This window comes from Carcharhinus amblyrhynchos, chromosome 3 (assembly GCF_965287045.1).
Source record: "Carcharhinus amblyrhynchos chromosome 3, sCarAmb.v2.hapA, whole genome shotgun sequence".
Taxonomy (NCBI): domain Eukaryota; kingdom Metazoa; phylum Chordata; class Chondrichthyes; order Carcharhiniformes; family Carcharhinidae; genus Carcharhinus; species Carcharhinus amblyrhynchos.
The window spans coordinates 830224-850121 of record NC_137326.1 but is presented as its reverse complement, the minus strand read 5'-3'; the positions used below and the strand labels follow the sequence as shown (position 1 = coordinate 850121).

The following is a 19898-nucleotide window of genomic DNA, read 5'->3' as shown; positions in this document are numbered from 1 at the left end:
TTCCCCTCTGTCTACTGCACTAGTCACATCCTCATAGAAATCCAATAAATTCGTCAAACACGACTTCCCCTTAACAAATCCATGCTGCGTCTGCTCGATCAAACCATTCTTTTCTAGGTATCTTGAAAAGCTTGTGAAAATAAAAAATAAACCTGGGCTTTAACCTGGTGTTGTGAGATTTCTTACTGAGCCCACCCCAGTCCAATGCCAGCATCTCCACATCACAGAACCTTAAAGTTAAACATCAATTAAAAGAGCTGGCTGGAAAGCAGCAGAAAAATGTTTAATCTGCTGTCATCCAGGGATTGGACACCATTGAGGTTTCACTGGACTTGAAGCAAATGTTGTGTCCTTACTTAAACAAAGATTGACCAAGTGACTCCAGGCCAATTAGTATCAGTAGCTAATGAAAGCCATTGTCAGGGCAGAATGTGTAAAGTGCAAGCAATAAGACATAGCCACAAAGCAAATTGATACAAATAATATCGATAATAAAGTTCTCAATGTCCCAGTGACTGGAGCTAGATGAGAGCAGGGCAGTTAATGTTGTCTACATGGTCTTAAGAACATAAGAAATAGGAGCAGGAGTAGGCCATCTGGCCCTTCAAGCCTGCCCCGCCATTCAATAAGATCATGGCTGATCTGTCGTGGCTCAGTTCCACATTCCCGCCCTCTCCCCATAACCCTTAATCCCCTCTCTTATCAAAAACCCATCAACCCGCGTCTTAAAAATATTTAGCGAGGCAGCCTCCACCACTTCAACTCCACCACTTCTTTAGCAAGGCCTTTGACAAGGTACCGCATGGTAGGTTGTTGCATAAGGTTAAATCTCACGGGATCCAGGGTGAGGTATCTAAATGGATACAAAATTGGCTTCTTGATAGAAGCCAGACGGTGATTATAGAGAGTTGTTTTTCAAATTGGAGGCCTGTGACCAACGGTGTGCCTCAGGGATCAGTGCTGGGCCCACTGTTATTTATCATTTATATTAATAATTTGAATGAAAATATAGGAGGCATGGTTAATAAATTTGCAGATGATACCAAGATTGGTGGCATGGTGGACAGTGAGGAAGGTTATCTCGGATTGCAATGGGATCTTGATCAATTGGGCAAGAGGGCTGACGAATAGCAGATGAAGTTTAATTTAGACAAATGCGAGGTGATGCATTTTGATAGATTGAACCAGGGCAGAACTTACTGTGGGGGAGGGTTACAGAACAAAGAGATCTAGGGGTACATGTTCATATCTCCTTGAAAGTGTAGTCACAGGTGGACAGGGTGCTGAAGAAGGCATTCGGCATGCTTGGTTTCATCGGTCAGAACATTGAATACAGGAGCTGGGACGTCTTATTGAAGTTGTACAAGACATTGGTAAGGCCACACTTGGAATACTGTGTGCAATTCTGGTCACCCTATTATAGAAAGGATATTATTAAACTAGAAAGAATGCAGAAAAGATTTACTAGGATGGTACCGGGACTTGATGGATTGAGTTATAAGGAGAGGCTGGATAGACTGGGACTTTTTTCTCTGGAGTGTAGAAGGCTGAGGGGTGACTTTATAGAGGTCTATAAAATAATGAGGGGCATAGACAAGGTAGATAGTCAATATCTCTTCCCAAAGGTAGGGGAGCCTAAAACTAGAGGGAATAGGTTTAAGGTGAGAGGGGAGAGATACAGAAGTGTCCAGTGGGTCAAGATTTTTACACAGAGAGTGGTGAGTGTCTGGAACAAGCTGCCAGAGGCAGTAGTAGAGGCGGGTACAATTTTGTCTTATAAAAAGTATTTACATAGTTATATGGGTAGAATGAACTAAGAACAACCCAGCACAGGAAACAGTCCCTTCCACCACTACTCTCTGTCTCCTATTGCCCAGCCAGTTTTCAATTCATCTAGCTACCTGTCCTTGTATCCCATGTGCCTTAATCTTTTCTACCAGCCTACCATGAGGGACTTTGTCAAACGCCTTACTGAAATCCATACAGATGACATCAACGGCTCGCCCATCGTCAGCCGTTTTTGTCACCTCCTCAAAAAATTCTACCAGATTCATAAGGCAAGACCTCCCCTGAACAAAGCCATGTTGCGTATCCCTAATCAGATCGCAACGCTCCAAATGCTCATACATTCTATCCCTAAGAATTTTTTCCAATAATTTTCCTACCACCGATGTCAAACTCAGTGGTCTATAATTACCAGGGTTAACCCTACTACCCTTTTTAAACAGCGGTACCACATTAGCTACCCTCCAGTCCTCTGGGACCTCACCTGTGTCCAAAGAAGAGACAAAGATTTGCGTCAGAGGCCCAGCAATTTCATCTTTCACCTCCCTAAGCAGCCTGGGATAAATACCATCAGGCCCCGGAGCTTTATCCGTTTTTATGCTACCTAAAAACCCTAGCACTTCCTCTCTCGTAATGGATATTTCCTTCCACTGATCTACAGCTCCCTCCAAGACATTACACGACACCAAACCCCTCTCCTTCGTGAATACCAACGCAAAGTATTCATTCAGGATCTCCCCCATTCCCTCAGACTTGATGCATAACTCCCCTCCTTTGTCCCTAAGAGGACCAATTTTCCCTCTAACCACTCTCCTGCTCCTAATATAAGAGTAAAATGCTTTTGGATTTTCCTTAATCCTATCAGCCAAAGCCATTTCATGCCCTCTTTTCGCCCTTCTAACTCCCCTTTTAAGCACCCTCCTACTCTCTCTATATTCCTCCAGCGCACTCTCCGTTCCCAGTTGTTTCGACCTAACATATGCCTCCCTCTTCTTCCTGACCAAGTCTTCGATACCCCCTGTAATCCACGGCTCTCTAATCCTGCCTTTCCCATCCTTCCTCTTTGCCGGCACATGCCTTTCCTGCAACATTATCAGTTTGCCCTTGAAAGCCTCCCACTTACCAACCGTGGACTTGCCAGCTAACAACCCCTCCCAATCAGTGCCCTTCAGCTCCCTCCTAATCCGGCTATAGCTCGCCTTCCCCCAGTTCAGCACCCTCCCCTTCGGATGGCACTCATCCCTTTCCATTTTTATCCTAAAGTAGACAGACTTGTGGTCACTGTTAGCCACATGTTCGCCTACCTCAACCTCACCCACCTGCCCCAGCTCATTACGCAACACTAAATCCAGTATAGCCCCCTCCCTAGTCGGGCTAGTTACGTACTGCTCCAAGGACCCTTCCAACACACATTTTACAAACTCCTCCCCATCTGTACCCCCAGCTCTAGGCACCTTCCAATCCACTCCAGGAAGATTAAAGTCACCCACTACAACCACCTTATTCTTTCTGCACCTATCTAAAATGCCTCTGCAAATACCTTCCTCCACTGACCTCGGGCTGTTGGGTGGCCTATAGTCTACCCCTAGCATCGTAATCTCTCCCTTTTTATTCCTCAACTCCACCCACAGCGACTCAATCCCTAACTCCTCCATATTGTCCTCCCTCTGCACTGCTGTGATGTGCTCCTTTACTAACAGCGCCACCCCACCAACTCTCTTCAACCCTCCTCTGTCACACCTAAAACACTTATACCCAGGAACATTCAGCTGCCAGTCCTGCCCTTCCTTTAACCAAGTCTCTGTTACTGCCACCACATCTAACTTCCTCACAAACATCAAGGCCCTAAGCTCATCCGTTTTACCCGCCACACTCCTCGCACTGAAACAGACGCAGTCCAACCCACCAGTCCTTCCCCCTGATAATTTTCCTTTCACCCAAACCTACCCTATCACCCAACTCACTCCCGACCCCAGTGTCTAATGAGCTATCAGTGTCATCCCCACACCCCCTCCCTATTAGTTTAAACCCTGCCTAAACACTCCAGCTAATCTCCCTGCTAAGACATTTGTCCCTCTCCCATTCAAATCTTCCCCATCCCTCCTGTGCAGTTGCCCTTCTCTCACAAATACTTCCCAGTGGTCTACAAAAGTAAAGCCCTCTACCTTGCTCCAATCCCTCAGCCATGCATTCAGCTCCATGATCTCGTTATTCCTAGCCCTGCTGGTACTAGGCAGCCCAGAGAATGCTGCCCTGGAGGTCCTGCTCTTCAGTTTGGACCCCAACTCCCTAAATTGCCTGCGTACATCTGCCCTACTCTGCCTTCCTACTTCCCTCTCCCCGACGTGTATTATTACTTCTGTCTGGGTCCCCTCCCCTTTCAAAACTCCCTCTATCCTCTCCGATATGTCCTGTACCCCTGCTCCAGGGAGGCAGACCACCATCCTGGAGTCATGCTTCTGCCCACAGAACCTCCTGTCAATTCCTTTGACCCTCCCATCCCCCACCACTATCACATTGCCAGCCCCCTTCCTTCCCTCTGAGGCATTCTGGCCCTCCTGTCTACCCTTTTGTACCCCTGTCGATGCCTTTTGGGGGGCCACTGGGGTGGTCTTTGGACCAGGACTATTCTTCTTCCTCTTCTTTACAGTTGTCCACCCATCCTGTTCTTCAGCCCCTGGGACCTCCACTTGTTCATGGTTCCTAGCCATTAACTCCTCATTCTCCCTGACCAGAAACACATCCTCTAAATGCACCTCTAATTGCCTGACCCGGGTCCTCAAGCGCTGCAGCTCTAAACACCTGACGCAGATGTGGGCCTTCGGGAGACATGATGCCCCCAAGAACTCCCACATGTGGCACCTAACACAGCTAACGCTCCTCCCCATAGCCCCTGCCATGTCCCAACCTCACCTGGGTTTTTGTGTGCCGAAACGCAACCCGGGAAAGATAGAAACTGCAACTCACCTTCTCTAAGCCTGCTCTCGCCTAAGCTCAGCGAGCCAAAACCCTTATAAATCTCTCTCAGCTCCCACTCACTCCGCTGCCTGCTCCCGACGCTGCCTGCCGTCTATTACTGCCTTTTTATACCCCCGCTCTCCCTTCCCGACTAGCCCCTCGCCTAACTTCCGGTATGGAAGTAAAAAGCACTTACAGAAACCCCGCGAACCGGAAATGCAGACTAAAAGCGTTTTAAAGTAAATCCAACACTCACCAAGGCCACCAGGTACACTGCTCCGGAGAATGGGTATAGAGGGATATGGGCCAAATGTGGGCAATTGGGATTAGCTTAGGGGTTTTAAAACAAAAGGGCGGCATGGACAAGTTGGGCCAAAGGGCCTATTTCCATGCTGTAAACCTCTATGACTGGCGCTGGGTTCCAGTGAACCATAGCTCTCAGTGGCACCCTGCGACAGAATACTTTGATGCTCAGAATCATGAAAAGACCAAATTTCCATGTAAGAATTATAGTTATAGCCAAATGCTAACTGGAGTTGAATAATAGAGAATTCCAGCATGGAAACAGGCCCTTCGGCCCAACTTGTCCATGCGCCCTTTTTTACCACTAGGCTTGACCCAATTGCCCACGTTTGGCCCATATCCCTCTATACCCATCTTACCCATGTCTAAAGTTTTTTTAAAAGACAAAATTGTACCCACCTCTGTTACTACCTCTAGCAGTTTGTTCCAAACACTCACTCACCACCCTCTGTGTGAAAAAATTGCCCCTCTGTACCCTTTTGTATCTCTCCCCTCTCACCTGAAACCTATTCCCTCTAGTTTTAGACTTCCTTACCTTTGGGAAAAGACAATGACTATCTAGCTGATCTGTGCCCCTCATTATTTTATAGACCTCTATAAGATCACCCAAAGCTTCCTACGCTCCAGAGAAAAAAGTCCTAGCCTATCCAGCATCTCCTTATAAGTCAAACCATCAAGTCCTGGTAGCACTCTGGTAATTTTTTCTGCACTCTTTCTAGTTTAATAATATCCTTTCTATAATAGGGTGACCAGAACTGTACACAGTATTCCAAGTGTGGCCTTACCAATGTCTTGTACAACTTCAACAAGGTGCCCCAACCCCTGTAGTCAATGAAACTAAGCATGCTGGATGCCTTCTTCACAACTCTGTCCACCTGTGACTTTGCTTTCAAGAAGCTATGAACATGTACCTCTAGATCTCTTTGTTCTGTAACTCTCCCCAACACCCTATCATTTACTGAATAAGTCCCGCCCTGGTTCAGTCAACCAAAATGCATCACCTCGCATTTATGTAAATTAAACTCCATCTGCCATTCATCAGCCCACTGGCCCAATTGATTGAGATCCTGTTGTAATCCTTGATAACCTTCTTCACTGTCCACTATGCCACCAATCTTGGTGTCATCTGCAAATCTACTAACCATGCCTCCTAAATTTCCTTAAACGTGAATCCACACCTTCATTTTTAAATGATTTGGTGGTATAAATCCAGAAATTAATTTTGTTAGGTTTATTGTGTTTAATAATTTTCATTGGGTTTATTTATTTCGAGGACACTGGTTTCCTGTGTTGTTAGTTATTCAGGGTGTATATGTGGGGTGTGGAAGGGACTAGTAGGAGCCTTTTGACTTTAAACAGAACTCCAGTTTTCCATCAATTTAACACAATATCTACTGACACTTGCTGCAAAAAGATCATCAAAATTCAAATGCAAATCTAATGTCTGATGATGGCACCTGGAAGCATGGGTTTAGTAATGATATTTCCTTGCCTTCCATTCTAACTAAATGCATAGCATACATATTGCTGAACTAAAATAAAGCAATCTATTGAAATGCTTATTAACTGCAAATCTGAGATATTTGTAGAAAGATAGAACACAAAAGAATTCAACCCATCATACCTGTCATAAGAACATAAGAAATAGAAGCAGGAGTAGGCCATCTAGCCCTTCGAGCCTGCCCTGCCATTCAATAAGATCATGGCTGATCTGAAGTGGCTCAGTTCCACTTTCTCGCTTTCTCCCCATAACCCTTAATTCCCTTGCCTACCAAAAACTTATCTACCCGTGTCTTAAATATATTTAGCGAGGTAGCCTCCACCACTTCAACAGGTAGAGAATTCCAGAGATTCACCACCCTTTGAGTGAAGAAGTTCCTCCTCAACTCTGTTCTAAACTGCCCCCCCCTTATCTTGAGGCTGTGCCCTCTAATCCTGCTGTCCTTTCTGAGCGGGAAGAACCTCTCCACCTCTACCCTATCCATCCCTTTCATCATCTTGACATAAAGACAGAATATAAAAGCAAATGTGTATTGCTTTCTTCTACACAGTGTTCAATTCTGTTCGCCACACTACCAGAAAGATGTGGAGGCTTTGGAGAGGGTACAGAAAAGATTTACCAGGATGTTACCTGGTATGGAGGGCATTAGCTATGAGGAGAGGTTGGAGAAACTGGGATTGTTCTCACTGGAACGACGGAGGGTGAGGGGCAACCTGATAGAAATCTACAAGATTATGAGAGATATGGACAGAGTGGATAGTCAGAAGCTTTTTCCCAGGGTGGAAGAGTCAGTTACTAGGGGGCACAGGTTTAAGGTGCAAGGGGCAAGGTTTAAAGGAGATGTATAAGGCAAGTTTTTTATACAGAGAGTGGTGGCTGCCTGGAACTCGCTGCCGGGTGAGGTAGTGGAAGTGGATACGATAGTGACTTTTAAGGGGCATCTTGACAAATACATGAATAGGATGGGAATAGAGGGAATGGTCCCTGGAAGGGTAGGGGGATTTAATTCAGTAGGGTAGCATGGTCGGTGCAGGCTTGGAGGGCTGAAGGGCCTGTTCTTGTGTTGTAATTTTCTTTGTTCTTTCTGCATCTGTGAGATATTTCCAATAACCAGTTGCTTTTATGTAGCACTTATTGAGGATTGGTTATCTAACAGGAAGCAGAGAGTTGGTATCAATGGGTGCTTTTCTGATTGGCGGTTGGTGACTAGCGGAGTGCTGCAGGGATCGGTACTGGGGCCTCAACTATTTACCATTTATATAGATGATCTGGAGGAGGGGGCTGAGTGTAGGGTGACGAAATTTGCTGATGACACGAAGATGAGTGGAAAAGCAAATTGCATGGAAGGCGTGGAAAGTCTGCAGAGGGATCTGGATAGGCTGAGTGAGTGGGTGAGGACCTGGCCATGATCTTATTGAATGGCGGGGCAGGCTCGAAGGGCTGGATGGCCTACTCCTGCTCCTATTTCTTATGTTCTTACAATGTAATATCATTGTCGTTGGGCCTCATCACAAACTCCATTCTTCCACTGATTCCAGTTGGGTACGTTCGTGGCTGTTCATCAGACTTGTTTCTGGGAAGGCGGAACTGTCCTGTAGCAAGAGATTGGGAAAACTGGGCCTCTATTGTCTATAGTTTTGAAAAGTTAATGGTGATCTTATCGAAGTCTACAGAATACTTAAAAGAATAGACAGGGTAGATGCAGGTAAGATTCTTCTCCTGGTTGGAGAGTCTAGAACCAGGGGACAGAATTTCAAAATAAGGGGAAAGCCAGTTAGGACTGAGATGAGAAGGCTGTGAATCTTTGGAATTCTCTACCCCACAGGGCTGTGGAAGCTCAGTCAGAGCGTATTTAAAGCAGAAATGAACAGATTTCTAAATATCAATGTCGTAAAGGGATTTGGGGTTGTGTGTGGGGGGGAAAGGCTTTGAAGTGGATGATCAGCCATGATCATGTTGGATGGTGAAGCAGGCTCAATGGGCTGAAAGGCTTACTTATGCTTCCATATCCCAGTCCCTCGCTGACAACTTTCCGATGCTGAATCAGAGTGATCACAATATTTATGTCTTATCTGACCCCAGGTAAGCTTAAGCAACATAACGGTGCCATGACCAGGATCATGGTCTTTTCCTGGCTTTGCCCCTGTCTCAGATCACCTGCTGAATTCTTATCTAGGCCTTTGTTACCCCTAGACTTGACTATGGCAGCTTCCCATTTTCCAGCCTCTGTAAACTCAAGGTCATTCAAACCATTTTTCTGGTTTTGTATATGGCAGTAACTTCTATTCATCCATCACTCCTGACCTTGCTGACCAGTAGTTAAGCAACACCACATCCTGTCTTTGAATTCCTCTTTGACTTGGAGGACAACTTGCAGGGATGATGTTTTTATATGTCTGCTACCTTCATCCTTCTAGGTGATAAAGGCTGGGTGTTTGGCTGCTGTTGAATTATTCTTGGCAAGTTGCTGCAGTGCTGACACTGTATACTGGTGGTGAGGGAGTGAGTGATGCCTGTCAATCAATGGGACAGGATTAGGCTGTTCGGCCCCTCGAGCCTGTTCTTCCATTCAATAGGATCATGGCTGATCTAACATTCCTCATGTCCACTTTCCTGCCCTTTCCTGTAAACCTTACGTTCCCTTACTGAACAAAAGTCTATCAATCTCGGCCTTAAGTATACACAAGGACTCTGCCCCACAGCTCTCTGAGGCAAGGAGTCTTAAATTAGCATCCCTTTATTCTGAGACTGTCCTCTGGTCCTGGCCTCTCCCATGAGGGGAAACATTCTCTCAGCATTTACCCTGCCAAGCCCCAAAAGAATCCTCTATGTTCACCACTCATTCTTCTAAATTCCAATGAGTAGATCCCAACCTGTTTAACCTTTCCTCATAAGACAATCCCTCCATACCGGGGAATCATCCCAGTGAACTTTCTCTGAGCTGAGTCCAATTAAACTATATCTTTCCTTAATTAAGGGAACCAAACCTGTTCACAGTCTCCAGATATGGTCTCACCAGCACCTTATACAGTTGCAGCAAGACTTCCTGACTCTTATACTCCAACCCCCTTGAAATAAGAGCCAACATCCCATTGGCATCCTGATTCCCTGCTGCATCTGTGGGCTAGCTTTTGGTGTAACTTTATCCAGGATGGTGTCGAGCTTCCTGAGTGTTGAAGCTGCATTCTAGGCAAGTGGGAGTATTCCATCACACTCCTGACTTGTGCCTTGTGGGTGGTGGCCAGGTTTTGGGGGAGTCAGGAGGTGAGTTACTTGCCTCTGACCTTCTCTAGTAGCCACAGTAATTATTGGATTAATCCAATTCAGCTTCAGCTCAGTAGCACCCGCCCAGGATTGAACATAGAACATAGAACACTACAGCACAAACAGGCCCTTCGGCCCACAAGTTGTGCCGAACACATCAACACCTACCAATCTATAGACCTATCTATAACCCCCAATCCCATAAAACCCCATATACTCATCCAGAAGTCTTTTAAAAGACCCCAGCGAGTTCGCCTCCACCACCACTGACGGCAGCCGATTCCATTCACTCACCACCCTGAGTGAAAAACTTACCCCTAACATCACTTCTGTACTTTCCTTCCCGCACCTTAAATCTGTGTCCTCTCGTAGCGACCATTTCAACCCGGGGAAATTGCAGGGTGTTCAGATTCTCTCTCGGGTAATTGTCACTATCTGGCACTTGTGTGCAGAAACTTAAATGTTACTTTCCACTAAATCAGCACAAGCCTGAAGGTTATTTTGTAATACTCCCGTGAAACACTTTGGGACATCTTTTTTGCCGAGGACTACATGACAGAGGAATAAACGACAGAGAAGTACACCATTCGACCCAGCCAGTCCATACTGCCGTTTATCTCCATTCAAATCTCTTCCTAGAACATAGAAAAACTACAGCACAAACAGGCCCTTTGGCCCACAAGTTGCGCCGAACATATCTCTACCTACTAGGCTTACCTATAACCCTCTATCTTACTATCTTTCCTCATCTACCTATCCCATTGTAACCCTCTTTTCACTTCTCCCCTGTGTGTTCATGTTAAGCATTAATGATTTGGAAGACGAAACTGAATGTAATATCTCCACATTTGCAGAAGATACAAAGTTGGGTGGGAGGGTGAGCTGTGATGAGGAAGCAGAGATGCTTCAATGTGATTTTGACAGGCTGAGTGTGTGGGCATATGCATGCCGTATAATGTGGATAAATGTGAGGTTATCCACTTTGGTAGCAGTAATTGGAAGACAGATAATTATTTAAATGGGTGTAAATTGAGAGAGGTGGATACTGAACGAGACCTTGGAGTCCTTACGGGGCGAAAAACTTACTTACGGGGCGAAAAACTGCAGCAGGCGACGGTGCAGAGGGACCTCGGGGTCCTTGTGCATGAGTCGCAAAAACCCAGCTTGCAGGTGCAGCAGGTGGTCAGGAAGGCAAATGGGATGCTGGCCTTCATAGCGAGGGGGATTGAATATAAAAGTAGGGAGGTCTTGCTGCAGCTGTATAGGGCATTGGTGAGGCCGCAGCTGGAGTACTGTGTGCAGTTTTGGGCGCCGCACCTGCGCAAGGATATTTTGGCCTTGGAGGGAGTGCAGAGGAGGTTTACTAGGCTGATACCGGAGTTGAGGGGGTTGAGCTATGAGGAGAGGCTGAATAAACTGGGCTTGTACTCGTTAGAGTTTAGAAGAATGAGGGGAGATCTTATTGAGACGTATAAGATGATGAATGGGATGGACAGGATAGAGGTGGAGAGACTCTTCCCGCTCAAAAAAGACAGTAGGACTAGGGGGCACAGCCTCAAGATAAAGGGGAGGCGGTTTAGAACGGAGTTGAGGAGGAACTTCTTCACTCAAAGGGTGGTGAATCTCTGGAATTCTCTGCCCGTTGAAGTGGTGGAGGCTGCCTCGCTAAATATTTTTAAGACGCGGGTTGATGGGTTTTTGATAAGAGAGGGGATTAAGGGTTATGGGGAGAAAGCGGGAAAGTGGAGCTGAGCAGCGACAGATCAGCCATGATCTTATTGAATGGCGGGGCAGGCTCGAAGGGCTAGATGGCCTACTCCTGCTCCTATTTCTTATGTTCTTATGTTCTTATGTCCTCATGCATCGGTTGCTGAAGGTAAGCGCACACGTAAAGCAAGCAGTAAAGAAGGTAAATGGTATATTGGCCTTTATAGCGAGAGGATTGAAGCACAGGGATAGGGATGTTTTGCTGCAGTTGTATAGGGTGTTGGTGAGGCCACACCTGGAGTATTGTGCGCAGTTTTGGTGTCCTTATCTGAGGAAGGATGTCCTTGCTATAGAGGGAGTACAGCGAAGGTTTACCAGCTGATTCCTGGGAGGGCAGGTCCGTCACATGAAGAGAGACTAAGTCGGTTAGGATCATATTTACTGGAGTTTAGAAGAGTGAGAGGGGACCGCATGGAAACAAATACAATTATAACAGGGTTAGACAGAGTAGATTCGGAAAGAATGTTCCCAATGGTGGGGGAATCCAGAACTAGGGGTCATAGTTTGAGAATAAGGTGTAAACATTTTAGAACTGAGGTGAGGAGAAATTTCTTCACCCAGAGGGTAGTGAATGTGTGGAATTCTCTCCCACAGAAAGTAGTTGAGGCCAAAACGTTGTGTGATTCGAAGAAATTAGACATAGCTCTTGGGGCTAAAGGGATATGGGGGAGAAGGATGAATCAGGACATTGAATTTGATGATCAGCCATGGTCAAGATGAATGGCGGAACAGGTTCAAATGGCCTACCCTTGCTTCTAATTTCTATGTTTTGTTCCCCTTCTTGAATATAGGAATTATATCAGCCATAAATCAGTCCTCATTAAATATGAGAATAAAACCTCTGTTTTTTCTTTCTTAAATCCTTTTAAAAAATGGGGATACAGCCCATTTGGACCAGAGGTTTTTTTCATCCATGGAACATGGTGTCACTGGCTGGCTAGCATTTATTGCCCATCCCTAGTTGCCTGAGGGCAGTTGAGAGTCAACCACATTGCTATGGCTCTGGAGTCATATATAGGCCAGAGCAGGTAGGGACAGCAAATTTCCTTCTCTAAAGGACATTAGTGAACCGAATGGGTTTTTCTGAAAATCATCAGTAGACTCTTAACTCTAGATAATTTTTCATTGAATTCAAATTCCTCCGTCTGCCATGGTGGGATTCGAATCCAGGATCCCAGAACATTAGCTGAGTTCCTGAATTAGTAGTCTAGCAATAAAACTAGTGGGCGTCCCCCTTAGCCTTGAGTTTGTTTCATTTATTCAATGCATCCACTTTTTTATGTAAATGTACTTCCTCGCCAGTCATTTCTGTTGATGAAGATACTTACAGGGATAAAAATTCAGGAAGATGTAGAATAAAATGTTAACTCTTTGGATAACTACTGAGCTTTTTTTATTTGTTTGGATGTTGCTGGTTGGGCCAGTATTTATTGCCCCAGCCTAATTGCCCTTCAACTGAGTGGCTCACTGGGCCATTTCAGAGGGCAGTGAAGAATCAACCATAATGCTGTGGCTCTGGAGTCACGTGTAGGCCAGACCAGGTACGGACAGCAGATTTCCTTCCCTGATGGATATTGGTGACAACACCAGGTTTTAGTCCAACCTATTTATTTGATAATATACTCGCAAGCTTTCGAGGGGTTACCCTCTTCGTCAGGTGAATGGAGAGTCCTGGCCTCAGACAGAGCATATAAAGCACAGACAGTTTAGAGATTACTGATTAAAATGCGAATCCCGCATTTTAATCAGTAATCTCTAAACTGTCTGTGCTTTATATGCTCTGTCTGAGGCCAGAACTCTCCATTCACCTGACGAAGAGGGTAACCCCTCGAAAGCTTGCGAGTATATTATCAAATAAATAGGTTGGACTAAAACCTGGTGTTGTCAGACTTTTTACTGTGTTTACGCCAGTCCAACGCCGGCATACCCACATCATGGATATTGGTGATCCAGGTGGGTTTTTGCGGCAATCAATAATGGTTTTCGTGGTCATCATTTGACTTTTAAATCCAGATATTTATTCATCTGCCATGGTGTATTTCAAACCCAAGTCTCCAGTCCAGACTGGATCACCAGTCCAGCAACAAAATCAGTACACCGGCACCTCTCCATGTATGGAAGGAACTGTGTCAGAATGGTGCCACTCAGAGAGGAGATCAGTGTGAAGCATCTTCCAGACTAGCTCCAGTTATGTTTTGTCTTATTTAACCTTTGTAAATAGCATGTAAATAAATGTGTTTTAGAAACTAGGAGCAGGAGCCTGCTCCGCTATTCAGTATGATCGTGGCTGAATCTCCATTTAATGCCATATTCCCGCTTTCTCCCCATCCCCCTCAATGCCATTAAATATAAAAAATTATTTATCTCTTTCTCAAACAAATCAGTGACTTGGTCTCCACAGGCTTCTGTGATAGAGAATTCCGCAGCTTCTCTACCCTTTGAGTGAATAAACCTTTCCTCATCTCAGTCCTAAACGGTCTATCCCATATCCTGACACTGTGTCCCTGGCTCTAGATTCCCCATGATGTGGGATGCCAGCGTTGGACTGGGGTAAAACAGAAAGAAATTCCACAACACCAGCTTAAAGTCCAAACAGGTTTATTTGTAGCAAAAGCCACAAGCTTTTGGGACAGGCTGTCCCTTTGCCAGGTGGCTGGGAGTCTGTCCCGAAAGCTTGCGGCTTTTGCTACAAATAAATCTATTTGGACTTTAACCTGGTGTTGTGGGATTTCTTTCTGTTCTAGATTCCCCAATCAGAGAAAACACCCTCCCTGAATCTCGTCTGTCTGGCCCTATTAGAATTTTATACTTCCAATCAGGTTTCCTCTTATCCTTCCAAACTCTAGTGAACACAGCCTCTGTCGAACCAATCTCTCCTTATAGGACAGTCCCATCAACCCCATATCAGCCAAGTGACCCTCCACTGCGCTTCCCTATAGCAAGTATACACTTCCTTAGGTAGGGAGACCAAAACTCCATGCAATACTCCAGGTGTGGCCCTGTATAACTGCAATAAGATACCTCTACCTTTGAATTCAATCCTCTTGCAAGAAAGGCCAACATATTATTTGCCTTCCCAATTGCCTGTTGCACCTGCCCCTCCACTTTCATTGACTGGAGTACAAGGACACCCAGATTCCTTTGCACATCCACACTTCCCAATAGGTCATCATTTAAATAGTACTCTTCCTTTCTGTTTTTCACACTAAAGAGTATAACTTCACATTTAGCCATGTTGTGTTGCATGTGCCATGTGTTTGCCCAGTCACTCAACTTGTCCAAAGCAACTTGAAGCTTCCTTGCAGCTTCCTGACAGCTTACAATTAGTGTCGTCAGAAAAATTGGCGATGTTACATTTGTTTCCCTCATCCAGGTCATTCATATAATGAGCAGTTGGAGGTCCAAGCACTGATTCCTGTGGTAGCTGACCATAGGATCATTGCCTCCAGCAAGATCCCTTCTAGAATAAGCAGCTAACAAATCCTGAAATAAAAGCACAGTAACACAATCTCCTGATTCAATATCATATGTACCTGTACTGGCTCCCTCATAAATACTAAAGCATGATAACTATTCAATATTTCTGCTGTTTTCCTACTACTTCCTGTTCTTTTCTGTCAATCCCTTAATGATCCTATTCATATCACAGCCTTCCTTTTTATATTGATGTGCCTGTAAAATATTTTACTCTTTTGTTTCAATTTCCTTGATAGTTTAATTTCATAGATCCTTTTTATATTCCTAGTTTTTGTTACTTCTCTCCCAATCTCATTGCACTGTCAATCCAGCCTTCCTCTGCTAGCTTTTTAATATCTGCCTCTTTCTCCAATCCTCAGTTGCTCCCAGTTTATTAAATTAAAATCAGTACATAAATAAAAATGGTAAAATGTCCCAAATGTGTCACAGCTGTATTGTAAAACGCAAACTGACACACAGCCACTTGAAATTTTAGAACAGGTGGTCAAAGAGTAAGTTTTAAGGGTGTAATTCCAGAGATTAGGATCCCACCAGCTGAAGGAATGGCCATTGATGTTTATGAGTGAAATTGGTCATGCACAATAGGCTAGAGTTAGACAATGACAGCGACCTTTGAGATGTGTAGGGTTGAAGGAAGCTACAGAGGCCAAAGAGATCATTTGAAAATAGTGCTGAAAATAATTTTCAAATAAGGGCATTGCTGGACCGAGAGTTACTGTTGGAGGGAATATGGGTGATTCGTGAAGCAAATTGGTTTGTAATTATTAATGTTTATTTGCACTGGGGGCAGGGGGATGCACACAGATTATATAAGAACAGAACAGCAGCACTGAAAGCAACTGCACTAAAGTGGATAAAGCAGTGTGACCACTTTAACCTTGAACCAACATTGAAGAAAGAACATTAACTTGAATAATTTGGCTTTGATGCTGATTATGCATGTTTGCATGAGAGAGTTTGCATCATTCTTTGTGGTGTTAAGGATATAGTTTAAGCAAGCTGAAACTTAACTGCAATAATCTTTAATTCTGGTAAGAAGTGAAATGTGAAGTTTAACACTAGGACATACCTCTGTTTTTGAGGAACATAAGAACATAAGAAAGGAGCAGGAGTAGACCATCTAGCCCTTCGCGCCTGCCCCACCATTCAATAAGATCATGGCTGATCTGAAGTGATTCAGTTCCACTTTCTCGCTTTTTCCCCATAACCCTTAACTCCCCTGTCTGTCAGAAACCTATCTACCCGTGTCTTAAATATATTCAACGAGGCAGCCTCCACCACTTCAACGGGCAGAGAATTCCAGAGATTCACCACCCTTTGAGTGAAGAAGTTCCTCCTCAACTCCGATCTAAACTGCCCCCCCCACCCCCGTTATTTTGAGGCTGTGCCCTCTAGTTCTGCTATCCTTTCTAAGCTGGAAGAATCTCTCTACCTCTACCCTATCCGTCCCCTTCATTATCTTATACATCTCTATAAGATCCCCCTCAGCCTTCTAAACTCCAACGAGTACAGACCCAGTCTATTTAATCTCTCCTCATAGGCTAACCCCCTCATCTCTGGTATCAGCCAAGTGAACCTCCTCTGCACTCCCTCCAAGGCCAATATATCCTTGCGCAAGTGCAGTGACCAAAACTGCACACAGTACTCCAGTTGGCCTCACCAGTACCCTGTACAGCTGCAGCAAGACCTCCCTACTTTTATATTCTATCCCCCTCGCTATGAAGGCCAGCATTCCATTCGCCTTCCTGACCACCTGCTGCACCTGCAGACTGGGTTTTTGCGATTCGTGCACAAGGACCCCCTGATCCCTCTGCACCGTTGCATGCTGCAGCTTTTCGCCTTTTAAATAATAATCCCTCCTACTATTATTTCTACCAAAGTGGATAACCTCACACTTGCTAACATTATACTCCATCTGCCAGGTCCTCGCCCGTTTAGTCAGGAAGGGAGTAGATTAGGGATAGGTGGTAAATTTTGACCTTGATACCGATATCTGGTGAAAAGATTAAAAGACTTCTCACCACTCTCTGGATAAAGATGTTATTCCTGAATTCCATACTGAATTTATCAGTGACTCATATTGGTGGCTCCTAGTTCTGATGAAGGTTCACTTCAATCTGAAATGTTAACTCTGTTTATCTCTCCACAGATGCTGCCAGTCCTCCTGAGTATTTCTAGGATTTTCTGGTTTTATTTCAGATTTCTAGTTTCCGCAGGATTTCACTTTTATAATCGAAACATCATCTCCTGTTCCACCAATAAAATTCATTCATAATTTTAAAAATTGCAAACCGTAGAAGCACTTCTTCATTCTCTAACAGTCAGTAACAGAAAAAATACAAAGGGGGTTATTCTAATGCAGTAATTTAGACTTTGATTAAAATGTGAACTGTCGCCCATTGTTGAAACTGCCATAACTACAACCTTTATATGCCCTGTTTGTGATCAAAACTCCCAGTCACCTGACAAAGCTAGTGGCACTTGCTACCAAATAAACCTGTTGGACTTTAACCTGATGTTGTGAGACTTCTTACTATGTATAACCACAACCATCCAGCACTTCCAACCTACTGTGCTTGCAACCTCCCTCATCTCCAGTAACTGCCCCCATTCCTCCACCTTCTCTCCATGTCTAATGATGCACGGAATGTGAATAACTCTGAGGAGGATGTAACCTTTTGCATGTTATTAACTGCATTTCCATTGTCCTTTGCTCAGCTTGTATTGCCTAGCATTGGTTTGTTTTATTCTTCACACTTTCTGTTTTGTTGTTGTACAGAATGTAGACATTTCAAGACCTCCTGAGGAAGCTCTTGTAACCGTCCCTGCTCATCAATGAGACTTGCTGCCTCTCCATTGTGGCCCCAGCTAGGGGGCATCCCTCACCATCTAACCTCATGATGCAACTTGAGTTTTTATTTCAAATCCTTAACACTGAAAATAAATGATTTTACTTCTGGCTCTTTTATTAAGTGTTGATAGATTAAATGTAATCAAAGTCTACATAAGAAGCTTTGGGTAACAGTGAAATTGTGATGGAAGATTACCAAATCCAATTGTAACCAATACTGCATCAATCTCTCTGTGCAGACTGGGCTATAACCACTGCCTGAGACTCACTGACTGATTTCAAAAGTCGATGATTGTACACATTTTCATCAGCTATCAGATACTCCTGGGAGTTTGCATTGTGCCTTTCAGAAGCAGTGATAATGTAGAGAGGAAATAATCAGTGTGAGAAAGTGAACATAAAGAATTTGGGGAAATGATTTTCAAAACTGTTTACATTTTATTAACTCTTTTTGCATTGGGCATGTTAGTTTAACCTGGTGGAGGGATTGGTTTAACCTGATTTACATTTTGGTTTAACCTGGTGTAGGGATTGGGTTAACCTGGTGTTGGGATTGGGTTAACCTGGTGTTGGGATTGGGTTAACCTGGTTTAGGGATTGGGTTAACCTGGTGTTGGGATTGGGTTAACCTGGTTGTAGGGATTGGGTTAACCTGGTTGTAGGAATTGGAGTAAACTGGTGTGGGGATTGGTTTACCCTGGTTTAGGGATTGGGTTAACCTGGTGTGGGGATTGGTTTAACCTGGTGTAGGGATTGGGTTAACCGGTGTAGGGATTGGGTTAACCTGGTTTAGGGATCGGGTTAACCTGGTTGTAGGGATTGGGTTAACCTGGTTGTAGGGATTGGAGTAAACTGGTTTGGGGATTGGGTTAACCTGGTTTAGGGATTGGGTTAACCTGGTTTAGAGATTGGAGTAAACTGGTATGGGGATTGGTTTAACCTGGTTTAGGGATCGGGTTAACCTGGTTGTAGGGATTGGAGTAAACTGGTGTGGGGATTGGTTTAACCTGGTTTAGGGATTGGGTTAACCGGTGTAGAGATTGGGTTAACCGGTGTAGGGATTGGGTTAACCTGGTGTGGGGATTGGTTTAACCTGGTTTAGGGATTGGGTTAACCGGTGTAGAGATTGGGTTAACCGGTGTAGGGATTGGTTTAACCTGGTGTAGGGATTGGGTTAACCAGTTTTGGCTGCACTGTTTTCACTGTAGGAAAATACACCGCTCAGTGCTGGAAAATGAAATGTATTTGATGTCATTTATGAGGAGTTTTACTATGCAGCTGGTAGCTGGTATCTCAGTGTCGTGAAGTGAATCCCCACCAGTGGTCGCACAGTCTTAAATAGTCAGGGACTAAGTTCCTATTCTACAGTAAGTGAAGTTTCAATTGATTAATTTGAAAGATGATTGATTACTGTGTAAATTTGTTCTCCTTTGAGAAGGAGGTGTTGTATGTTTTGCAGTATTATTGTAGGATGTTGCATTGCTTGTAATAAATAATTTTAATTATATAAAAGTAACAGATGTATAGAAATTTAAACTGAAACAAGTTTAACAAAATTTTTATTTATCATTGTACTAGTTACTTCTGAGTATGTGTTGCTTGACTTAAAGGTGATTTTAATTAAAATTTGTAGCATTTGATCGTATATTCTTCACATCTGACATTCTCCTCAGTTTTATATCTAGTCTATAATTCTGTTAATGTGCAGCCAGCATTTGGGTACGTCTCCAATCTGTCCATCCAATGTTTTAACATGTCCCTCTAAGTATGAGCTTCACTTTCACTGAGTGACTGCAGACTGGCCCTACACCTTCTCACTAACATCCTCCTCCATGGTACAGGGCTTTTAATCTCTCTGATCTGGGAGAAGGTTAACATTTACACTTACTGCCACCATGTTTAGAATTTAATCAGAGCTCCACTCTGTAGCAGTGGGATTCCTCTAAAATGTAGTTGAACAGAAACGCTGAATCAAGAGAGTTTGCAGTGGTT

General features: G+C 44.3%; 1 protein-coding gene across 7 annotated transcripts in view; it reads left to right on the top strand.

Annotated features, from left to right (window-relative positions):
- Positions 1 to 18014, top strand: part of LOC145362625 (6-phosphofructo-2-kinase/fructose-2,6-bisphosphatase 4) — a 227843-nt gene extending 209829 nt beyond the window's left edge. For all 7 annotated transcript variants that reach the window (XM_080218598.1, XM_080218593.1, XM_080218595.1 and 4 more), the window contains one exon: positions 17835 to 18014. In XM_080218598.1, coding sequence (XP_080074724.1) covers positions 17835 to 17894 — 60 coding nt within the window. In that variant the 3' untranslated portion in view covers positions 17895 to 18014. The remainder of the gene's footprint in view (positions 1 to 17834) is intronic.
- Positions 18015 to 19898: the final 1884 nt, after the last annotated feature.